Genomic DNA, 22,230 nt, shown 5'->3' on the forward strand with positions numbered 1-22,230 from the left:
TGTTCTGTATCATGTCTCTTCCTGTCTCGCTCTGACAGGGACCCTTGTGATTGAATCCTAACCCAGGATAGTCTCCCTGCAAGATCTAGAAATTGATCACATCTGCAAAGGGTTTTTGTTTTTGTTTTTGCCAATAAGAGGTAATGTTATTTAGGAACCATGATTCAGCCTGTACTATGGTGAAAGTCTTTGACCTTGTAGACCACCTGAAATAGTCTTAGGAAACCCCAGAGGTTCCCACACCATGCTCTGGGAACAGCTGCAATAGAGGTTGTCATTTCTGGGGGGCATGCAGCCTGAACTTGTGCTAGGAAATGCCACTGAATGAAATCACAGAATCACTCCTTCCACTTCTTACCTTCTGTCACCTTGGTGTCTACACTCTAGCTGATGTGAGTTGAGTGTCATTGGTTTGGGCCTGTAATTCTGCCTCTCCTGGCTCAGATCAGAACTGTGTCAAGGCTGGGCCTAGAGTGCAAGGCATCTGACTTTCTTTCTTTCTTTCTTTTTTTTTTTTTTTTTTAAAGAATTTATTTATTTGAGAGAGTGAGCAAAAGAGCACAAGTGGGGACGGGTGGAGGGAGAAACAGATTCCTGTCTGAGGAGAGAACCCCACATGGGGCTCAATTCCGGGACCCCAGGATCATGACCTGAGCCAAAGGCAGATGCTTAACCGATTGAGCCACCCAGGCGCCAATAGCATCTGCCTTTCTTAAAGAGGATATGCTGTGCCGTAGTTATGGCTGTGGACCGACCCCACACTGTGGGGACTTTTGTCTGGACCCTTGCATATTGTCTTTCATGACCTTCCTGACACAGCTGCTGTCTGCCTTCCTGCACCTGACAGATGACATAGGGATTTAGGTGCAAGTGCTCTCAGGAGGAGGGGACAGAGGGAAGCAGAATGGGTCAGGGGAAGGCTCCAGGCAGGGATGGTGTGTCACCTGGGGGCAGCTTCAGCCTGATGCCCTGCGGCATTCTGGAGCATGAGCTGTACTGCACAGCTGGTCCCACTTTGGGGCAAGGGAGCTGACCTTTTGATTCTCATGTCAGTCAGTCATCTGTTGTAGGCTGTCTGGCCCTTAGGAGTTGTCCTAAGGAGTGGAGTTGTATTAGTCATCTTGGGCTACCATAACAAAATGCCATTGACTGGGCAGAGTCAACAACAGGAAGTTATTTCTCGAAGTTCTGGAGGCTGCTAAGTCTGAAATCAAGGTGCCGGCCAATTGAGTTTCTGGTGAGAGCTCTCTTCCTGGCTTGCAGATGGCTACCTTCTCACTGTGTCCTCACAGGGTAGAGAGAGAGAGAGAGAGGGAGGGAGAAAGAGGGAGAGAGGAGCTTCTCTGGGGTCTCTTCATATAAGGGCACTAATATTATTACAAGGGCCCCTCTTCATGACCTCAGCTAAACCTAATTACCTCCCCAAAGGCCCCATTTCCAAATAGCATCACACTGGCGGGCAGGGCTTCAACATATGGATGGAGGGGCACAATTGAGTCCACAGCAGGGGCATAACTTCCTGGGGGAGAGGGCAACTCCCATTAAGCTGAGGGCAAATCTGGAGAACAGGGCACTGGGAGCCCCTAGTGGCAGCCAGTGCTCACTGCAGCTGGGGACGGCAGTCCGGGCCTCAGGGTCTGTGGGCTGGACACCTGCAGGGATAGTTTCCTTGCCAGTCACCCCTGGCTGCCCCACTGCCCCTTCCTGTGCTTATGGGCCCTCGTCCCTTCACCTAGAGGGAATGATGGCTATTGACAGAAGCCAGAAACGCAAAACACTGAAGATGAGGCAGTAGTAGAGCTGATTTTTAGTTTGCTTTTTATTTATGCTTATCCGCATCACCTAACTTTTCTATAGTGATTTGTAGTGCTTTTGCAATTAAAATAGCCAATAAAAAAGAAGTATAAGCCTGTTTTTTTTCCACACACGTGGCTTGAATTCAATGACACCTGGGCTTTAACACAGCATGGTACACTTTGCATTTGTCTTCAAATTTTGATGTGGTTTGGCACCAACGTGATCATCTTATGCCTAGACCCAGGCAAGAGGGACCTGCCATGACATGCTTTAGAGGGCCGTCCTGTGGCTCCCCTCCACCTGCGCCCACCACCCAGGCAGGAGTCTGTGTGGCCACGGGCTTTACCCACCCAGAGTCTTTTCCTCCCCTTTGGTCCACTCCATGGGTACCAGGACCCTGGAGTTCCTGCCCATGGACTCTGCTCCCAGGGCCTTCACAGACCTCCTACCCGCAGCCCACTCTTCTGAGGGCTGACTAAGTTCAGGGGTGCGGACACGACTTGGAATCATGCCTTCTGCAGCACGGGATGAATGCTGAGGTAGAAGGAGTGGGCAAGGGTGCTGTCCTGGCTCACTATGCCCTGACACACTTCCTACAGTTCTAAATTTGAACCAGTTATTGTAGAGTAGGAAGATAGAACATATTTTATGGAACACTTTGGGAACTTGATTTATGACCTTCAAATACTTGGGCCAGCTCCATCCGATAGGACCTTTTCTGATGATGAAGATGTTCTGTAATATAGAATGTGGCTATCAAGTAGTTGGAATGTGGCTAATACAGCTAAAGGACTGAATTTTAAATTTCATTTAAATTAAATTAAATTAAATATGAATAGCTTCACATGGTCAGTGGCTACCATATTGGACAGTGCGGATTAGCCCCAGGGTGTAAGATCCCCTTTTGCACTCTGGCCCTTCACTACAATGGTGCTCATCCTGCACCTGTCACGGTAGGTCCATGCAGATGGTGCGGTCACATGTTCTGAAAGGCCTTTCCCGTGAGAAGCTCTGCATCCATCCAGCGTGGACATGCACGTGGAGGAGCTCACCCCACACTGCCCCAGTCAATGTCTGGACTCTGCTGAGGCTCTGTGGGAACTCCCATCCTCTCCATCCTTAGGATGGTCCCTATTTTCATGGTATCTTCACCAAAGTGGTCTCTAAAACAATGAAAAAATCTGTGGAGATCAGGCAGAGGTAGAACTGAGGTGTTGAGAGAACATTTGGCCTGAAAAGGAGCAGAGGATGTGGGAGGGAGGAAGGATAGACTTACACTTTGCAAATGCCCTGGGTTTTCGAGGGGGCTGGGGGACCAGGTGTAATAAGTGTAAATTGGGAAATTAACTGGCGATGGTGGCAGCCAGGCCCAGCATTGTGGCCCTCAAGGGTGGTTTTCTGTCTTTGCGGAAAGGTAGCTTTACTGACCACCGGTCTGTTCTTTCTGACAGGGTTCCCCCCAGGGAGCTGGCTGTGCTGCTTTGCAACAAATCCAATGCATTTTATAGCCTTGGGAAATGGAATGAGGCCTTCGTGGCAGCCAAGGAATGTCTCCAGTGGGATCCAACCTACGTGAAGGTATGGTGACAGCTGGGAGCCCTGCCTATCTTCCTCTCACCCACCTTCTCTCCTCCCTTCTTTTTCAAATGTGAACGCGAGGGGCACCTGGGTGGCTCTGTTGTTAAATGTCTGACTTTGGCTCAGGTCCTGGTCCCAAGGTCCTGGGATGGAGCCCTGCCTCAGGGTCCCTGCTCAGCAGGAAGCCTGCTTCTCCCTCTCCCACTCCCCCTGCCTGTGTTCCCTCTCTCGCTGTGTCTCTGTCAAACAAATAAAAAAATCTTTGAAAAACAATAAAATAATAAAATGGAAACGTGAGAAGAGCTTTGCATTCAACTCTTTGCACTGTAGACAGATGCCCATAGGTCATGGGAAGCCCATCTGGAGAATACTAGCAACGCTGGTGGCCACATGTGGAAATGCCCTTGTCGGGGGAGCTTGTGGTGTTCTGATGTAGTTACATCATGGCTGGGAGGCTGAAGTGCTCTTTGATGTTTGCAAGTTTCGCTTTAGCAATGCTTTGTTGCTGGGGGGACACAGCTTTCTGGATTCTTCAGGAAGAACTTCTTACGTGGAAATCAGCCCCGTTGGAGGGACCGAGGAGGTTTGGGAGGTCAGTTAGCCCCCTCTATGGTGTTAGTTAGCAAAGGTCAATGAATGACCATTTGATAGTTTGTTCTCAGCTGAAATGCTGTCCCTGCCCACTCTGCAAGGCGCCTCCACATTCTTCGCACCTCGAGGCAAACAGAAGGGCAGGATGACACCATCCCAGTTCTTGAGTAACTCACTTTCCAGTTGGGGAGAGGACGGAAAGCAGAATCAGAGACCATAACAAAGCTGTCATTCAGAAGTCACTGGAGGCCCATACAACTAAGTGTCACATTAGTGATATACATACAACTAAGTGCCATACAACTAAGGCCCATACAACTAAGTGTCACATTAGTGATATAGACCATCTACAGTGAGGCCCCAAGGTGGGAAGAACACAGTCCTTTCTCCCCAGCGCTCTGCCGGGGACTGGTTTCTCCGGCTGGAAGGAGCTCCTTTTCCCTCTTTAAGGCTTCCTTTCCCCAACTGTTGGGGGAGATGCTACCTGAATCCTAGAGTTGCTTTAAGGATTAAGAGACCTTGGTTCAAGTTGTTGGCACTCAGTAAATAGGAGTTTGCATTATTTTCTCAGGGGTCTGCATTTTGTGTACAGTTGCTAGAAGCAGAACAGTGGGAAGTGGTGAGGGGCTTTGACCTACAGATTCTGGATTCTACATCCTCGAGGGAGGGATTTGTCTGTTTTACCTTACCTTTACCTGTTTTACCTTAAGCATCTTCTATTGGAGGGTGGATACTTTAGGAATTATTGAGTAATTTTGAAAATGAGAAAGCATTCCTGAGGAAATCTCCCCAGAGGCGTTTTAGGATTTTCCCCATCCCCCAACTGGATGGGGGAGAGGAGTTGGGGCATGCGCACATGCCTCAAGTGGTGGACAGACTTCCTTGAGGGGCCAGACCTGCAGCAGTCCCCAGCAGCACGGTGACCAGGACCCACCCCCATTCTTACCCCTGGGTGTCTCCTTCTTTTTCCATTCTTTCCCACCTCCTGTCTTCCCCAAGATGTCCTCTGTAGGGGAGGAAGAGTGCTTTTTGTCTATCTTCTTTTGGTTCAGTGGCTGGGACCCTGCAAATATGACTGACAAGAGACAAATTAACAAGAGAAAAACATACAAATTTTATTCCCTGTTAATTTTTACATGACACAGCAGTCTTTCTAGGAAAGACCCGAAGAGAAGCAGGTAGGCCTGAGAGCTCATATACATTTTTTAAAAAGATTTTATTTATTTATTTTAGGGATAGAGAGAGACGGGGTGGGGAGGGGAGGAGCAGAGAGAGAGGGACAAGCAGACTTGGCACTGACCACAGAGCCCTACTAGAGGCTTGATCCCATGACCCTGAGTTAATGAGCTGAGCCGAAATCAAGAGTCAGGGGCTTAAAACTGACAGAGCTGCACTCCTAGAGCTCTTTTACTAAAGAGCAAAAAAAAACTGTGGAGTTGGGTCAGACAAAGGAAAGGGGTTTAGACTTCTGGGGCTGTGGACTGTGGGAACACACTACGTGGGGGAACCTAATGGGAGGGGTATCTTAGCAGCACTTAGCTGTGCTGGTCCCGCTCAGTGCCAATTTCCATCTTCTTCGTGGCCATAAAAATTCCCTGGGAGAGGGGATTTATGGCAATCCTTGTTTCTTAGACTTTCCGCTTTTAGTCAGATAAGGGAAGCTCCAGGAAGCTTCTTTCTACATCTGTTGAATCTCAAATGCCCTGGGCTTAAGATAACCCTCATGCCAAAGTGTCGTATTTTGGGATGGCATATTCTGATTCCCTTCATCCCCCCACCGAAATAAAAGATGAAAGAAACTTAAATCTAAGGAGGGTAAGGAAGTGGAGAATTCTGTATCCCGCTTACCCAGCGGGAGGAAAAAAGCCCCACCTTCTCCCACCCCTTTTTTTCTGGTTGTTATCTAAGGTTTTAGACTTTCAAATGAAGGCGAAAGCAAATCGATAAATAATCAGAGATTTGGTGTCAAGTGAGGTTTTTAAGTGCCTGCTTTTTTTATGAAGCCAGTTGGTGAACACCTTTCTTTATCTTAGAATTTGTCTTGGTAGATCCTGGTGTGGATTCCTTTAGAGAATCTAAGAGGGGAAAGGCAGTATCATTTTGTTCCTACTCAAGGTACTCAGTTGTATGAGGCAAAACTAAACCGTTTTCCTCTGTTACCCATTGTAATTTTCCTCTCCAGAAAGAAAAAAATGTTTGCCTTTGGTGTACATTGCCTACAATGTGGAGCTCAACACATCTCAATGCTTGTCGTTAGCATTTTCATTTTTTTTTTTCCCCTGGCTACATACCCAGTGGAAATTGTATTTACTTTGATTGAAAGGAGCAGGGAACAACTTCTGTGTTTACATGACAATCTCATTCTTTTCTGGAACACTGTCATCATAGGATTTTTTTCATTCTCTTCTTGCCCAGGCTGTGATTTGAGGCATGAATAAATAAGCCACACATGGAATTGGAACCAGGCCTGCTTCCTTCACTCCGTGTCATGTATTAGATGCTGTATAAGTCATGGATTTGAAAGTCATTATTTTCCTGGCAGTTAAAAAATGACAGGAAAAATGTGGCACGCAACGTAACGTGGGAATGCTGTGTCTAGTGCTTGTTAGAAATCTGTGTTTACATAGAAGTGAAACCTCTACAGTCCATTTCCCCAGGTCATCAGTCTTGCCTTTCCGTTTAGCAGCTGGTTGGAAGAGATGGGCAAATTATGATTTTGCTTTTCTTCTATCCCAGGGATACTACCGAGCTGGTTATGCCTTGCTGCGTTTGCTCCAACCTTACGAAGCAGCTCGCATGTTTTTCGAGGGTCTGCGACTTCTGCAAGGCACTCCAGACCAGATTCAGGTTGCTGATTTCCTTGTGGGAGTCTTCACCACCATGGGCAGTAAGTTGGAACTGGGGGGGAGACTTTGTTCTTTCTTCCCCCCCCCTTTTTTTAAGTCTTTGTTATTTTATTCGAATGGCTCCTGGGGAGATAATTCTAGGGTGTTTCTTTGTAGCTGATTTATGTCCTTTGAATGGAACTGATTTTCACATTAGAAAGCATTTTGGAAGCTTTGGTGGCTCATGTCCTTGTAAAAGCAATAAAATCCTTTTGCAGAAACCACTTAAAGCGCCGCTAATCAGACCTCGGTTTTCCATATTGCTACTTACAGATCTTTCCCTCTCTACACTACTGATTTCATGTGATTTGTGCTCTTTTCTGTGATGTTTGCATGTGTTTCTCCAATACACCGAGAAATATTCCTCTTTGCTATAAAAATACTGTGGAAGAGCTGATGGAATTATTTTCAGGAATTCTCTGCCTTCAGTGCTGCGGTTCTTGGTCACAACACTTGGAAGAATGGAGAGGGAGACCAGACGAAGAGTGGTGGGCAGCAGAGCAGAGTTCACTGAGCGATTGTACAAGGCTCCTGGGGGGGAGGGGCCTGAGTGGGTTGCCTCTGCAGTTTCTAAGTTTAGGAGTTTTTATGAGCTCTTTTTTTTCCACAAAAAGATAGTTCCACAAATCTTAAGCAATCAGGGTATGCTGAGTTGTGCCAATCAGGACTTTGGTCATGTATCTACCTATTAAGTTAATATCAAGCACAGAAGGTCTTTTTTTTGCTGACATCTAAGAGCTTATGTTTTAACTGCTCCTTACCCGTGATAGTGACAAGTGCATTGAGGATAATTGTCTTCTTTTAGAACGTTTTGCAGAAGTCATTTCTGCAAAGGCTGCAAAGCAGAATGTCAGCGTGTCCTGTATAAGCCGCAGAACAGGATGACAGTGCTGTTTTGTCTTAGCTGTCCTGACTTCGTGTTGTCTTGTTAGGGACGCTGGCCCGGAATACCTCACTGTCCAACTAACTGCTAACAGAGGGTCCTGTGGAAGTGGATGTGGTGCTCAGGGTCTCACCTGCCATGCTCATGGCCTTGGAGGACCTGGGCACTCAGTGTAGGAGAGCTGCACGGCGGGGGGGGGGGGCCTTTCGCGCCCCGCCTTGAGTTATTACTCTAATGACCTGGTGGGTGAGCTGGCTTTGTCAGCAGGTTGGGTTAGGCAAAAACAGAAAACCATAGAACACAGTGTAACATACTCCTTGCCAGTGACAAAGGAGCTCTCTTCTGCTTATCTTTTACGGTCTAAAGTCCTGCCAATGTAGGTCATTGTTTTCAAATATGGTGTTTGATTGTGTTTAAGATTGTACCGATGCCCACTGAGAGACGAAATCAATTGTCACACATGTCCCGATTCTAGAGATGTTAGAATGTGAAAAACAGCACATGTTAGAATTGTGGGAAAAATGGCCTTGGCTTTCAGAGGTGGGGAAATTGATTCAGCTGTTAGAGATTCAACTGTTCCCACTGTGATTGTGGGAAAGCAACTATTGTGGTCTGTGGCCAGCATTCTACAAATCTGGGCAAGTTTGGGAGATGGGGTGGGGGGGTGGTGAGAGCCATATCAGGCAGGCAGTGGGAAGGGATTAGAGGGGGGCACAGCTGAGTCCCTTGGTCAGAGAAGTAGAAGATCCCCAGACAAATGCTGATGGGTCCCAGCTTTCCAATCAGCCTTTTGCTGGCAGTGACCAAGTCTGCTTCCCTTTCCTCTGAGTCTGATTGATAGGCCTGTTCCCTACCATCCCTCATGTTTTCTTTGCATCTTTGTAAAGTCACTGCTTATTTCTGGGTGACTGCCCCCTTAAGAAATCTGGATAGTTTCCGCTCTGCCGCCATCTTGAGAGGGGGTACTTCATAGGACTTCTAAGAGCAATGCATCCCATACTTTTATACCAAAGTATTACCATTTGGAATGTAAATGTATGCCCAATTTCTAAAGTTTGAAAAATATATTTATGGAAATTCTGTATCCTTTTGTGCAATATCTATTTATTTTGATATTTACTTATTTTTGTTGTTGATCCTGGAGGAGGTGCTGTGTTTTTCTGGCACTTGCCCTTGCTCCTTGGATGATCTCATTCATGAGTTTGAGAGATGTGGTTTGGGGGATCATGAGATGCAATGGGCCACTAGGTTAGAAGAATGTGTATTGACTAAGAGAGTTGGTAGATCTGGGTCCCCGTCTTTGTTTTTGTCATTAACTAGCTGCATGATATGCCATGAAGCCTGACCTCATTTGTCATCATTTCTCATCAATTGGGTGAAAATAATATTTATTACATCTTTCTTAAAGGACGTGAGGTGTTTTATTTTTTTATTTTTTAAACTTTTTTTGAGTTTCTATTTCTCCTCTATAATCAGAGATCATAGGCCAATGCCTTGTTGGTTGTTTGAGGGATTAAATATTAACACATATCACTGGGCTTGGTTTATGGAAGAGCTAAGTGACTGTTAGTTAGCTCACATCACACCGCCTGACTCTTGGGGCGTTGAGTTTATAGATGAACCTAAAGGGACTGTCACTTCGTTCCATTTTAGGGGACTTTAACTTTGAAAGTGCCTCTCTTTCTGATATTTTAAATTTTCTGTTTGTCTATCTGTGATCTTAATTGGAGGACCTTTTCCCAAATGTTCTAGGCTCTGCCAGCGTTAAAATTCCTAAACTATGGAATTTTCTTTCAGGTGACCCCATTGTTTTGCAAAGTTTCTTGCCCTGTTTTGATCATATTTTTACTACTGGATTCTCAACACAAGTGTGGCAATCTGTAATAGAAAAGTTGGCAAAGAAAGGATTATGGCATGTAAGTAAAAGAAGATGGCTCTCTTGTGGGAAAAGTACATTCTTAGTTAAATGGATTCTTTCTGCCTGCATTGGGGAGGGGATTGTAATTTATTATCCATTTATTTTGATGCCAAAATAACTTTTAACTGCACCATAGTTAAAGATGGAAAGTCACTGAGGGATATTAATTAGCCAGTTTCTGTTTTTTTTTTTTAAATAGGAAACATATTCAGAAAACCTAATAATAATATTAGCTAATGTTTATCGCCCTCACACTGTGTTCTGTGTCTTCACTGTCATCACAGAAGTGTCGACCTCAGGTGCTAATGATAATGTGGAATGAGGAAAACGAACAATTTCCTTTCATCTGCATCATCTTTTTTATACCGCATTTGCTAGTGTTGACCCAGAAGACCTGCCTGTGTTGCTCTGAGCACTTCGTGTGGCTTTTTTTTTTTTTCCAATTAAAAAAAATTTTTTTTAAAGATTTTATTTATTTATTTGAGAGAGAGAGCATGTTCATGCATGAGAGCACGAGAGAGAGAGAGAGAGAGAGCGCGAGCGAGCGAGCGTGCGCACAGGAGCGTGTCTGAGTAGGGGGTGGGGTGGGGTGGGGTGGGGGCGAGCAGGAGCAGAAGGAGAGGGAGAAGCAGACTCCCGGCTGAGGAGAGAGCCCCATGTGGGGTTCAGTCCCAGGGATCCTGGGACCCTGGGATCATGACCTGAGCCGAAGAGAGGCGCTTAACCGACTGAGCCACCCAGGTGCCTTGCTTCTGTGTACCTTTAAGGGACTGCTGCCCACAGATAACAGTGAGGCCACAGGAGCCAAACCAGGGTTGGGAATCCAGGGAGTGGAGGAACAGAGTGGACTGAAAGCCTGGGCTTCAGTATCACACAGATGCCTCCTCAAATCATAATCTTCCACTTTCTATTTTGGGCTAATTATTTCCCCTCTGAGCCTCATTTCCTCATTTGTAACTTGCAAGATATAAACTCACTCCCTCAGGGTTTTGGTGAGGATGAGAACTAATGGACCAAGAACACCTAATAATAATATTAGCTAATGTTTATCAAGGGCTTACCATGAGCCAGGCGCTGAGCTAACGGAGCGTTACGATACCTGGCGTGTGCTCCCTGCCCACTGAATAGTAGTTGTCGTGATGCTGGGCTCTCAGTGTGCATGGAAAGGGCTGGCCAAGCGAGGCAGTTTGGTCAGGAAAGGCCTGCTGGGCTTTCTGATGCTGGGCAGTCCTGAAAAGTCACCAAAAGCAAGGACAACCCAAAAGGCCTCTAGAGCAGCAGGGCAAAGGACTTTAGAATATAGAAGTCTTCAACTTTTAAAAAGCTCGTGAATTCCATTGGAAATCTAATGAAATCGATGGGGTTCTCTTTGCATGCACACACAGTTATGGTTAGAGTTTCAGGAGGTTCGTGGGAAATCCCCTAAAGTCCAACAATGAGTTCCCTGAAGCTTACTCCTATATTAAAAGGTCTAGAGAAAGCAGGCAGGCAAGGAGAGACCCAAGAAGACAGCCCAGTGGCAGGTCTACTTGGCCCAATATTCCAGCTGTGGGGCCCCGATCATTTTTTCACATACTGGAAATAGAGACATCTTATAACAACAACAACAACAACAACAACAACAAAACAGGTCAGCAATCAGTATTGTCAGAACCCTGCGCATGTAATTTTTTAAAAAACATTTTATTTATTTATTTATTTGACAGAAAGAGAGAGAAAGAGAGAGAGTGAGAGAGGGAACACAAGCAGGGGGAGCGGGAGAGGGAGAAGCAGGCTTCCCGATGAGCAGGGAGCCTGATGGGGGCCTTGAACCCAAGACCCTGGGATCATTACCTGAGCCGAAGGCAGACTCTTAACGACTGAGCCACCCAGGAGCCCCAAGAGCACATCCTTTTGATACTGTGGTCTATTCAGGGTGAGCAGTAAAGAGTGATCATCAGGCTGAAAACCTGGAATCCAGATGTGGACAAAGGCTCGGTTCCTGTGGTTCCATGTCCACTAGCAGGTGCATACATGGCAGAGGCTGAGCCTGAGCCGAGTCTCCCATCGTGGCCATACCAGAGCCTGGAGCCCTGAGACCTGCTGGCACACCTGGATGATCTCAGTAGGACAGGCTGTCTGTGTGACTTGGAAAAATCACTTAGCCTTTGCGGGAGTCAGTTTCTTCAGGGATGTTAGATAGCGTCAGTGGTTTAACAACTGGCTTTCTGAGAAAAAAAAAAAAAGTTTGTCAATTTCTGTAGTGTCAATACTGTCCCCATGACCAATTTGAAGTCACTAATAGAGCTACAGGTCATAGCATTGGGAATTTTGAATTGCAGTTGGCTCTCACGAGTACATAGGAGTCTAACGGACCCCAAACCCTTGGTGCTTATGAAACACCAAAGTGCTGAAGAATTAGCGGGAATGAGCTACGTGTAAAGGATTGGATTCTTCTGCTTGCTAAGTAAGCTTTAAGAACTTTGCAGGGAATCACTTTTTTTTTTTTTTAACCCACTGTACTCTGAGCAATGCTGCACAACGTGCCATCCTCAGCAGGCTGTGAGGAAATGTGGAGAGAGCTTTGTTCTCAGCGGGAACAGGGCATTGGCTGGGCAGAGGGACTTCGAGTATAGATCAGGCTGTGAAGCTTGGCAGGCAGCTTAAAAAGAGAGGTGGGGCTGGAGGGGATTTTGTTTTGTTTTTGGATTGTTTATTTTAACCCCAAAGATAACTTTTGCTCTAATAACCTACGTGGAGAACATGATTATTCCAGCTTTTTCTTTTTTCTCCCTTCTCATCAGTCATTCCTACTTCTGTCGGCGAGAAAAGACCGGCTACCAAGAAATATCCAGGTCCCAGAGTTATCACTGAAGAGTCTCTTTGAGGTAAGGCGGCTTCTGAAATTGTACGGTTTCAAGTTCGGCCACTCAGGCTTGTATTTGGGACCTCACCTTGTCTTAGGGGACCTCAGCTGTCTCACCACGAATTTATTATTTGTAATCATCTCAGGCTTGGGTCTCGGCTATCCAGGTTTTACTGATCCCAAACTTTATGAGTGAAGGAGTTTGACATCTCATATTGACGGAGTGACTTCCGGGATTCTTCCTGTGTGTTTTTCTCCTCCAGAAATACGTCTTCATGGGACTTTATGAGAAGATGGAACAGGTGCCCAAGTTAGTACAGTGGCTTATCTGCATTGGTGCAAGTATTGAGACGATAGGACCGTACCCTCTTCACGCCCTCATGAGACTCTGTATCCAAGCAAGTGAGTATTTTCTCAGTAATGCACTGCCCATGCCGCCCTCCCAGCCCTGAGCTCCTGTGCTCTCCTGACCTCATGAGAAACCAGAATTCAGCCACTGGAAGGTGGAATATTCATATGATTTGAATACGCAAATAGTCTGATTATTCAAATGCATGAAGACAGCAGGGAAACAGCAATATCTTTTTAAAATTTTTATTGTAGTTATGTTAGTCACCATAAAATGCACCATTAGTTTTTGATGCAGTGTTCCAAGATTCATTGTTTATGCACCACACCCAGTGCTCCATGCAAACTCTTCCCTCCTTAATACCCAGCACCAGGCTCACCCATCCCCCCAGCCCGCTCTCCTCTGAAACCCTCAGTTTGTTTCTCAGAGTCCACAGTCTCTCATGATTCGTCTCCCCCTCCGATTTCCCCCAACTCCCTTCTCCTCTCCATCTCCCCATGTCCTCCGTGTTATTCCTTATACTCCACAAGTAAGTGAAACCATATGATCATAGACTCTCTCTGCTTGACTTATTTCACTCAGCATAATCTCTTTCAGCCCCGTCCATGTTGATACCAAAGTTGGGTATTCGTCCTTTCTGATGGAGGCATAATATTCCATCATATATATGGACCACATCTTCTTTATCCCTTCATCCGTTGAAGGGCTTTATTGCACTACTGGGTATTTACCCCAAAGATACAGATGTGGTGAAAAGAAGGGCCATATGTACCCCAATGTTCATAGCATCAGTGGCCACAATAACCAAACTGTGGAAAGAGCCAAGATGTCCTTCAACAGCATTGTTTTTATTTCTCCTGGCACCTGGTAAGCTACAGGGCCCAAGCTGAAAGGATTCTGTGTTCCTAGACAGATGCTAGCAGCAGACGAGCCCTGATACCCAAGCAGGGGACTTGGGACAGACAGCCTTGGCTGGGCAGAGCTCCCTGAGGCTGTGGAGTTTCTTCCTGCTAATGAAGGTGCAGGTGCTCCTTCCTGCTTGTTCAAGTTCATTTTCTCTCTAACCAGAAAGCTAACTGGCATGGTGCTGGTGCTGGTGCTGGGTGCTGATACCAAGGGAACCCCTGGTTCTTGCTGAGACATACTTCTTGTGGTTCTTCTAAAGGATGCTGATGTTCATAAAATTCTTTTTTCTTTTTTAAGGGTTCACCACCTGGCAATAAGATTTAAATTTTAAAATATTTAAATTTTTTCATTAACACATATGCATGTTAGGTAAAAAAGCTTGTTTTTCTTTTCTAAGCATGTATGGCGTAAGTGTTAGACATCTACCCATACTGTTTTAGAGCCAGAAGGGGACAAGAGGATTTTCTAGACAGTCTTCCTCCTTTTTTTTTTTTTTTGTTGTTAAGATTTTATTTATTTATTTGACAGAGATCACAAGTAGGCAGAGAGGTAGGCAGAGGGGTGTGGGGGTGGGAGCAGGCTCCCTGCTGAGCAGAGAGCCTGATGTAGGGCTCAATCCCAGGACCCTGAGATCATGGCCTGAGCCAAAGGCAGAGGCTTAACCCACTGAGCCACCCAGGGGCCCCTAGACTGTCTTCCTCTTAACCATTCGGCTGGGTTGTGGCCAGGGTTGTGGCCAGGGGCTTCAAGCCCTGGGCTGAGGCTTTGCTTTAACCACATTTGTTCTGCTGTTATCCATTTCCTACTGGGGAGTCAATAAGACATTTTATTCTCACACAGGGATTGGTGGATCAAAGATTTGAAAGTAAAGTCTGATTAAAAGGAATCTGAGACAATCCTCCCAGTTTTCAAGTAGGAATCAGGAACCCAGAGCAGTGTGTCTCTAGTTGTGAAAGTCATGATTCCCTACTGTGTCTGCTCTTTACCTTAGCTCCAGGGGTACAGGCAGGAATCAGTGGGATCAGGTGTTTAACTTTATCCGTGATATTTTTCTCAGAGGAAAACTCTGACATAGTGACAAATGGCATCCACAGAGTTGGCAGAAGCATGTCGCTTTCCTCGAGCCCAGGACCTACAAGGAAGGAGCCTGGGAAAATAATTTTTAAATATATGTCCTATCGAGAGTAATGAGCAGGGTAATCTTTTCAGATATTAACCTGATTCCTGACATGGGTGCCGTCGGTGCCCGGCCTGGAGCCTCTTTACCACCAGTAACCCCTCCCCACCTGCTGCCTCATAGCTACCTCCTTCCCCAGAGCACTGCTTTTTGCCAATAAGAACCACTTCCTACAGAGGTTCTCCTTCAACCTCATCCCCCTCCCTAGAGGTGTTTGTAGCTCTTGACTGACTAACATGCAGTACAAAAGGTTAGGCCCTGCCTCATGGTGTGTCAACACTGTGGGTGGTTCATACTCCAGAGCTCCCTGTGGGATCAGGCTGAGGCCGACTCAGCTGAGACCACATCTCTGCTTGCCTCCTTCCTCTGCCCTGTCCTGCTTCCCTCACTCTTTTTTTCCTGAGCTCCCTGTCAACAACTCACATGTACAAGAATCCCTGCCTCAGGCTCTGCTCCTAGGGAGCCTGACTGAAATTTATTATGAATAACTTTCTATAACCCATCCTTTTAGTTTACAAACTCTGTGTCTCCAGAACCTATCTGTGGTGAGTGCCAAATGTGTGTGGGATTCCCTGTTTGGTTCCCTCAGGGTACTACACATCAATGTGCTTTACTGATTTTCTGTCTGTAGAAAATAACATCAGTCACTCATTTTAATTCCCTGCAGAGGAAAACCATCTTTTCAGGTGGTTAATGGACCACAAGCCCGAGTGGAAAGGCCGCATCAACCAGAAGGACGAGGATGGCTGCACAGTCCTCCACGTCGTGGCCTCGGCCCCCTACCCTGGATACCTCATCAAACGTAAGCAGCAGCCCCAGGCTGGGGGATGCGCTGTGGGCTGGACGACCTCAGGCATTAGAGAGCCCACGCGATCGAGCACACGTATTACCCATCCATCCTGGGACAGGCTCAGGGCTAAACCTTACCTCGAACGAAGCATCACAGGGAGGGCAGGCTGTTTGCAGGAAGGATGGGGGACAAGAGAAGGAAGGATGGCGGGGTTCCACATGCTCTTTCCGCTTCAGTGGCTTCCATGGGATTGGATGTCTCAAGGACAGGGGTTTCTGGCTGCACTTTTTCCCTTCCTCACCGTGCAGCTACTAAGTGCTTTAGTTTAGGCCAGATCTGTGCTAGTTACCAGAGATATACTGAACCAGACCACAGATGTGGTCCTGTTTCTTGGCCACGGTAGACTCTAACACAAGGATTTCATCTTGCGTACTTATCAGGGCCAGGGAGGCCACGAGGAAGAGTGAAGCTGGCGTGTACGTGGACAAGCTGGTTCTTTTGACGCAGACATACCTTGTTTGACGCAGACATACCTATGAAACAGGAAGGCTGTGTGTCCTCCCACCCACCAGGCTCTCTGATGCTTCTCACCTTTCTGGAAACCCGTGGAGATAGCACATTTTTTTCTATAAAAATGTTAGGGTAGCTGTGGTGATGATGAATGGTAGAGGACTCCCAGCCCCAGGGGAAAGGAGATAAAAAGGAGGGCTGGGGAATTTGGCTCAGTATGGCCACAGCCTCCTGCCCATCATGGGGACTAGGCCTTGCCACCATCTTCTGATGGCAGAAGACATAGGAAAGATGGATTTTTAAAAAAATAAGACAACTCATGATTATAAAATATCTGCCAAAATTAAACATGCTTGTGGACTAGACAGAGCCCAGAGGCATCTGGTTGGGGACCCCTGGCCTGCTGGTCCTGGGAACTTAGAGTTTTGTGTCCTCAGCATGTCCCAGAGGAGTGCAGTGAGGTGTGTTTCTCTAATGTCATTCCCCACTGGACTGGGTCCCAGAACCCACATTTGGGCAAACAGAAAAAGGGTGAGCTACAGATACTGTTTTGAGCTTTATTTAAATATAATTTGTATGCCATATAATTCACCTGTTTAAAAGATCCAATTGCATGTTTTTAGTACATTTGTAGAGTTATGCAACCATCACCGCAATCAATTTTTAAAACATTTTCATCATCTTCAAAAGAAACCTCGTCTCCACTAGCAGTCACTCCCCATTTCCCCCCCTCTCTCCAGCCCTAAGCAACCACTAATCTGCCTTCTGTGTCCATGGACTTGCCTTTTCTGGACATTGCATATAAATGGAATCATACAGTCTTGTGACTGGCTTCTTTCACTGAGCATGCTTTCAAGTTTCAACCTCTTTGTAGCGTGTGTCAGTACTTCCTTCCTTATTACTACCAAATAATATCCCAGTGTATAGATAAACCACATTTTATTTATCCATTCATCAGTGGGTGGACATTTGTTCAGCTATTAAGGATAACACTGCTGTGAACTTTTGCATATATGAATATATTTTCATTTTTCTCAGGTAGATACTTAGGAGTGGTATTGCTGGATCTCATGGTAATTTTATATTTATACTCTTGAGGAACAGCCAGACTGTTTTCCAAAGTGACTGTACTATTTTATGCTTCCACTGGCAAAGCACAAGGTTCTAATTTTCCTAAATCCTTATCAACACTTGTTACTGTCTGTCTTTCTGGTGTCCCTTGAATTTTAGTACCCTCTGAGAGACCGTGGTATCCTGGCAAATGTTTGAGAACTGGGTCTTCAAAAAGCCCCAAAGTGTGAGGTTTGCCAGTTTCCTTGGTGTAAATACTCCCACCATGGTTGATTTCAAGCTATTAATGTGATGTCATTGAACATGGGGCTGGGACAGGTGCAGTAGCATAGCATTATATTGTATTTTTACCACAGAGATCCATGTTAAAGTAGATGTAAAGAAACCTCATCATAGACAATAGCAAAGCATAGTAAAATAATTAAGAAGTGATGAGTTTTGTTTTTAACATGATTTGTTTATTGTAAGTTTGAATAAGTTAGTTGTTAATAATGGCAGTGTTTACCAACCATCTTTTAACATTTCTGGATATTTGACAGTTGGCCCTCATGGACTGGCGTGAGCTGGTTTCAGCACACCTCAGTGCTAAATGATAGTAGCTATCATTTAGCTATTGATAAAGCTATCATTGATAAAGCTATCATTGGACTGGTAATTTATGGTTAAAGTCTGTGCCTCCAATCACTGTGCTCTCCTTACACATCCCCAGCCCAAAAATGTCCAAGAAAAATGATTTTCAGACAAACTCTTCAGTTTGCAAAGAAACACAACTCGAAGTCTCCTGAAATTCAGGTGGTTTGAGCAGTATTTGTGTATAGTAAATGCATGCAAAGCCTTGGATTCTAAACCTATGCATCAATAACTTGGCAAGCATCCATTTCCTGGGACTTAAATGAGTGCTTTCCAGTACAAGCATCATGAGAGCAACATACAACATTTAAAATTTTCTGGTAGTCCTATGAAAAAGTAAAACAAAATAGGTGAAATTAATTTTAGCAATATATTTTATTTAACCCATCTAGCCAACATATTATCATTGCCCTGTGTAATTAACGTAAAAAGTATGGAGACTTTTTACATTCTGTATTTTGGTTTTGCGCTAAGTCTTTGAAATCCAACATGTGTTATACTCTGCTAACATATCTCCATGTGGACTAGCCACATCTCAAGTGCTCATTAGCCACCTCTGTGCCTCGTGGCTGCCATAATGGACAGCACACCTTAATCTAGTTTCTTACAAATGCGGAAACCTTCCCGACTTTCTGAAACATGGGAGAATGAAACTGCGAAGTCAAGACATGGCCCTTTCTTCATGCAGGTGTAACATGGGCTGCTGTCCCCCACCCCAGCTGCTGCCAAACGAGTCTTCTTATAGACCCTTATAGGCTGATTCCCCTCCTTTGAATTCCACCTCTCTCTCACTACCCACGTCCTCTGCCTCTCTTTCATCAGGGAAGCTCACTTTTTTTTTTTAAATCTTCAATTTGAACTAATTTTAGACATACAGAAATGATGCAAAAATAGTTCAAAGAGTTTCTGTATATCCTCACCCAACTCCCCTTAAAAAAATCCAGAAATTAACATTGACAAAATGCTATCAATGAACACACAGATGTCTTGTGAATTTCGCCCTTGTTTTTACTAATGTTCTTTGTCAGTTAGGAGATCCACACAGCATTTACTTGTCGGGGCTCCCAAGTCCGCTCCAGTCTTTGACAGTTCCTCAGTTTTCCTTACCTTTGACCCTTTTGAAGAATATCAGTCAGTTTTTTTGTAGATGGCCCATCAGTTTGAATTTGTTTGATGCTTTTCTCGTGATTGGAATAAAATTAAGCATTTTTGCTAAGAATACAACTGAAATGAGTTTGTGGCCTTCTCCACTTTATATTGAGGAGTTCATCATGCCAGTATGTCCTGTGATGTTAACCTCAATTAGTTGGTTAAGGTGGGTTCTGTGGGATTTCTCTATTGTAAAGTTACCATCTTTCCCTTTGTAGTGGTTAATTATCTTGGAGGAGATACTTTGAGGCTATTTAAATACCCTGCTTCTCTTCAAATTTTTGCACACTAATTTTATATTTATTGGTGGATCTTGTCAGCATCAGCTATCACTGTGATCTTTGATTAATGTTGATTTTTTATTTTCTCCTTTCCTTCTACATTTATTACTTGGAATTTTGTTGTAATGAAGAGCTGTCCCTTCTCTGTATGATATATGTATGGACTCATGGATATGTATCCTATGGGATAAACTCTCTGGTTGCTTGAATTGTTCTATCTGTGGCCATTAGGCACTCCTTTCTTCTGATTGGCTCCTGTGATCCTTTGACAAGCCCCATCTTTTTTTTTTTTTTTTTTTTTTTGAGAACTTCCTTACTTTCAGACATCACAAGTGCTTCAGGCTCATCTTGAATTTTCTGTGTCCCTCTGTAATCAACCATTTCTCCAAGGATCCCCATTTCCTTTTGTTAGAGAATGATGTAGAAAACAAGGTCTGCTACTTGGTGGGATCATTGTTACTGGAGTGTCATTATTTCTGTGCCTTCTCAGCAGATGGAGGTAGGAAATATATGTTCATATACTAACCCCTGGATACACACATCGTATTACTGTGTCTCTGTATTAAAAACCATGAGTTTATGCCAATACCTCTGATTCTGGTCCAACACCACGGTCATTTAGCCTTTTAAAATGAGTAACGTCTCTCATCTATAATATATTTACTTCCTTGTTCAGTTTTATGAGTTTCAGACTTACCAACCCAAGTCCCTTTGAGAAACACATCTACTAACTAGATGTATGTTTGTTTTATGTTCATTTTATGTTCGTTTGTATTCAGTTCTTCTTGTCTTCAGTTTCATAGGATCTAGTCAAGACACTAAGTTCTTTTCCTCCCCACCCTATTTAATATGGTCATTTCGCTCATTTGTAGTACACGCAGGTATATTTTTTTTTCAGGCTTTGCATTCCATTTAAGAGTTCTCCTCACATCCTGTTTGGTTTTGTTTGTATTTTGGTATGTGAAAGGCACATATGTGAAACATTACTATGGTTCTAGGGGTCTGAACTTTGCAGAAAGACATACTCAGGGAAGTGTCATGTCTTCCTCCTCCTTGACCCCCTGAGTTCCCATTTCCCATTTCCCCCTTTTTTCTGCCCCTTTCTCATTCATCCTCTGTAGGTGATCAGTTTCCTTCTTTCTTTTCTTTTCCTTTTTTTTTTTTTTAAGATTTTATTTATTTATTTGACAGAGATCACAAATAGGCAGAGAGGCAGGCAGAGAGAGAGAGGAGGGAGCAGGCTCCCTGCTGAGCAGAGAGCCCGATATGGGGCTCAATCCCAGGACCCTGGGATCATGACCTGACCCGAAGGCAGAGGCTTTAACCCACTGAGCCATCCAGGCGCCCCTTTTCTTTTCTTTTTTTTAGGCCTATCTTCCTGGATTCCTTTTGTAGTAACGAGCAGACACATGTGTGTCTTCTTACACCTCCTTTTTTATGTGGAGGGTCCCAATCTATAGATTCTGCTTGACACAGAATCTTTTTCATTAACAGTATGTTCTGGAAATCACTCGATATTAGTTCATATGCATGAATGCATATGTAGTTCTGTTAGATGTTGTCAAATCTTCATCCAGAAGGATGGTAACAATTTGTACAACCACCCGTAATATAGGAGAGTGCCTCTTTGCCCACAGTCTCACCAACAGAATTTTGTTGTTATATTTCTAAGTTTCTTCTGGTCTGAGAGGTGTGAATTGGTATCTCAAGGTTGTTTTAATTGCATGTCCCTAATTACTTTATGTGTGAGTTTGGCCTTTTTAAAATATATTTGAGAACCATTTTCATATCTATTTTTTGCCAAGTTATTTGTTCATGTCTGTTCCTCATTTTTCTATAGAGTTTTTGATCCTTTGTCTTCAATTTTTAAGAATTCTATGTTCATTAGCTCTTTGTCTGTGGTATAAGTCATGAATCTCTCCCCCACCCCCGTTTATTCACTTGTCTTCTGACTTTGGGCTTTTTTGTCAAGCAAATATTTTCTTTTTATGTAGTCAAATTTATCAATTTATTGATTTATTGCTCCTGTATTTGGAGTCAGAGTTAAAAAAAACCTTCCAAACACCCAAGTTAAAGAGTTGTATTTTTTTTCTGGTGCCTATATGGTTTCCTTTTTCACATTAGTCCCTGATCCACTGGAGTTCCATGGAAGGATCTAGTTTTACCATTTTCCAGAAGGCTACCTATTTGTGTCAGCATCATTTGTTTAAAAGTGTTCTTATGACCTCAGGAATTTGAGATGCCGCCAATTCTGGACTTTCTGTTCTATTCTACTGGTCTCATTGTTCATATAGGCTTTTTTTTTTTTTAAAGATTTTATTTATTCATTTGAGAGAGAGGGAGGGAGCATAAGCAGGGAGAGTGGGAGAGAGAGAAGCAGGCTCCCTGCTGAGGTGGGAGCCCGATGCAGGGTTAGATCCCAGGACCCTAGGATCATAACCTCAGCCTAAGGCAGATGCTTAACTAACTGAGCCACTCAGGCACCCCTTCATATTAACTTCTTTGAATCACTTTTCAAAAACTAGTTTAAAATCAGAAATACACTCCACACCAAAATGGCTGGGGAAAAAAAAAAAAGATGGACAGCAGCAAGGATTGACAAGGATGTGGAAAATTTGGGACCCATTGCTGGTGGGAATGAAAAAATGGTGCATCTGTTTTTGGAAAAAAGTCTGGCAGGAATTCAAATAGTTACCATACGATTCAGCAATGTTATTTCTAGGTACATGCCTCACAGAAATGAAAACATACTTAATCAAAAACTTGTACATGAATGCTCATAGCAGTATTACTCATAACAACTAAAACCATGCAGACAACCCAAATCTCCAGCTGCTGAATGGACAAACAAAACACGGTTCATCCAGATA

At 44.4% G+C, this 22,230-nt stretch overlaps 1 protein-coding gene across 2 annotated transcripts in view; it reads left to right on the forward strand.

Moving 5' to 3' along the window:
* TRANK1 (tetratricopeptide repeat and ankyrin repeat containing 1) overlaps positions 1-22,230 on the forward strand; it is a 98,509-nt gene that overhangs the window by 21,322 nt on the left and 54,957 nt on the right. For both annotated transcript variants that reach the window (XM_080801146.1, XM_080801147.1), the window contains exons 3-8: positions 3,249-3,375; positions 6,703-6,853; positions 9,532-9,650; positions 12,436-12,519; positions 12,761-12,899; positions 15,597-15,731. In XM_080801146.1, the coding sequence (XP_080657272.1) occupies positions 3,249-3,375; positions 6,703-6,853; positions 9,532-9,650; positions 12,436-12,519; positions 12,761-12,899; positions 15,597-15,731 (755 nt within the window). The remainder of the gene's footprint in view (positions 1-3,248; positions 3,376-6,702; positions 6,854-9,531; positions 9,651-12,435; positions 12,520-12,760; positions 12,900-15,596; positions 15,732-22,230) is intronic.

Source organism: Martes martes (assembly GCF_963455335.1).
Source record: "Martes martes genome assembly, chromosome: 1".
In the NCBI taxonomy this organism is placed as follows: domain Eukaryota; kingdom Metazoa; phylum Chordata; class Mammalia; order Carnivora; family Mustelidae; genus Martes; species Martes martes.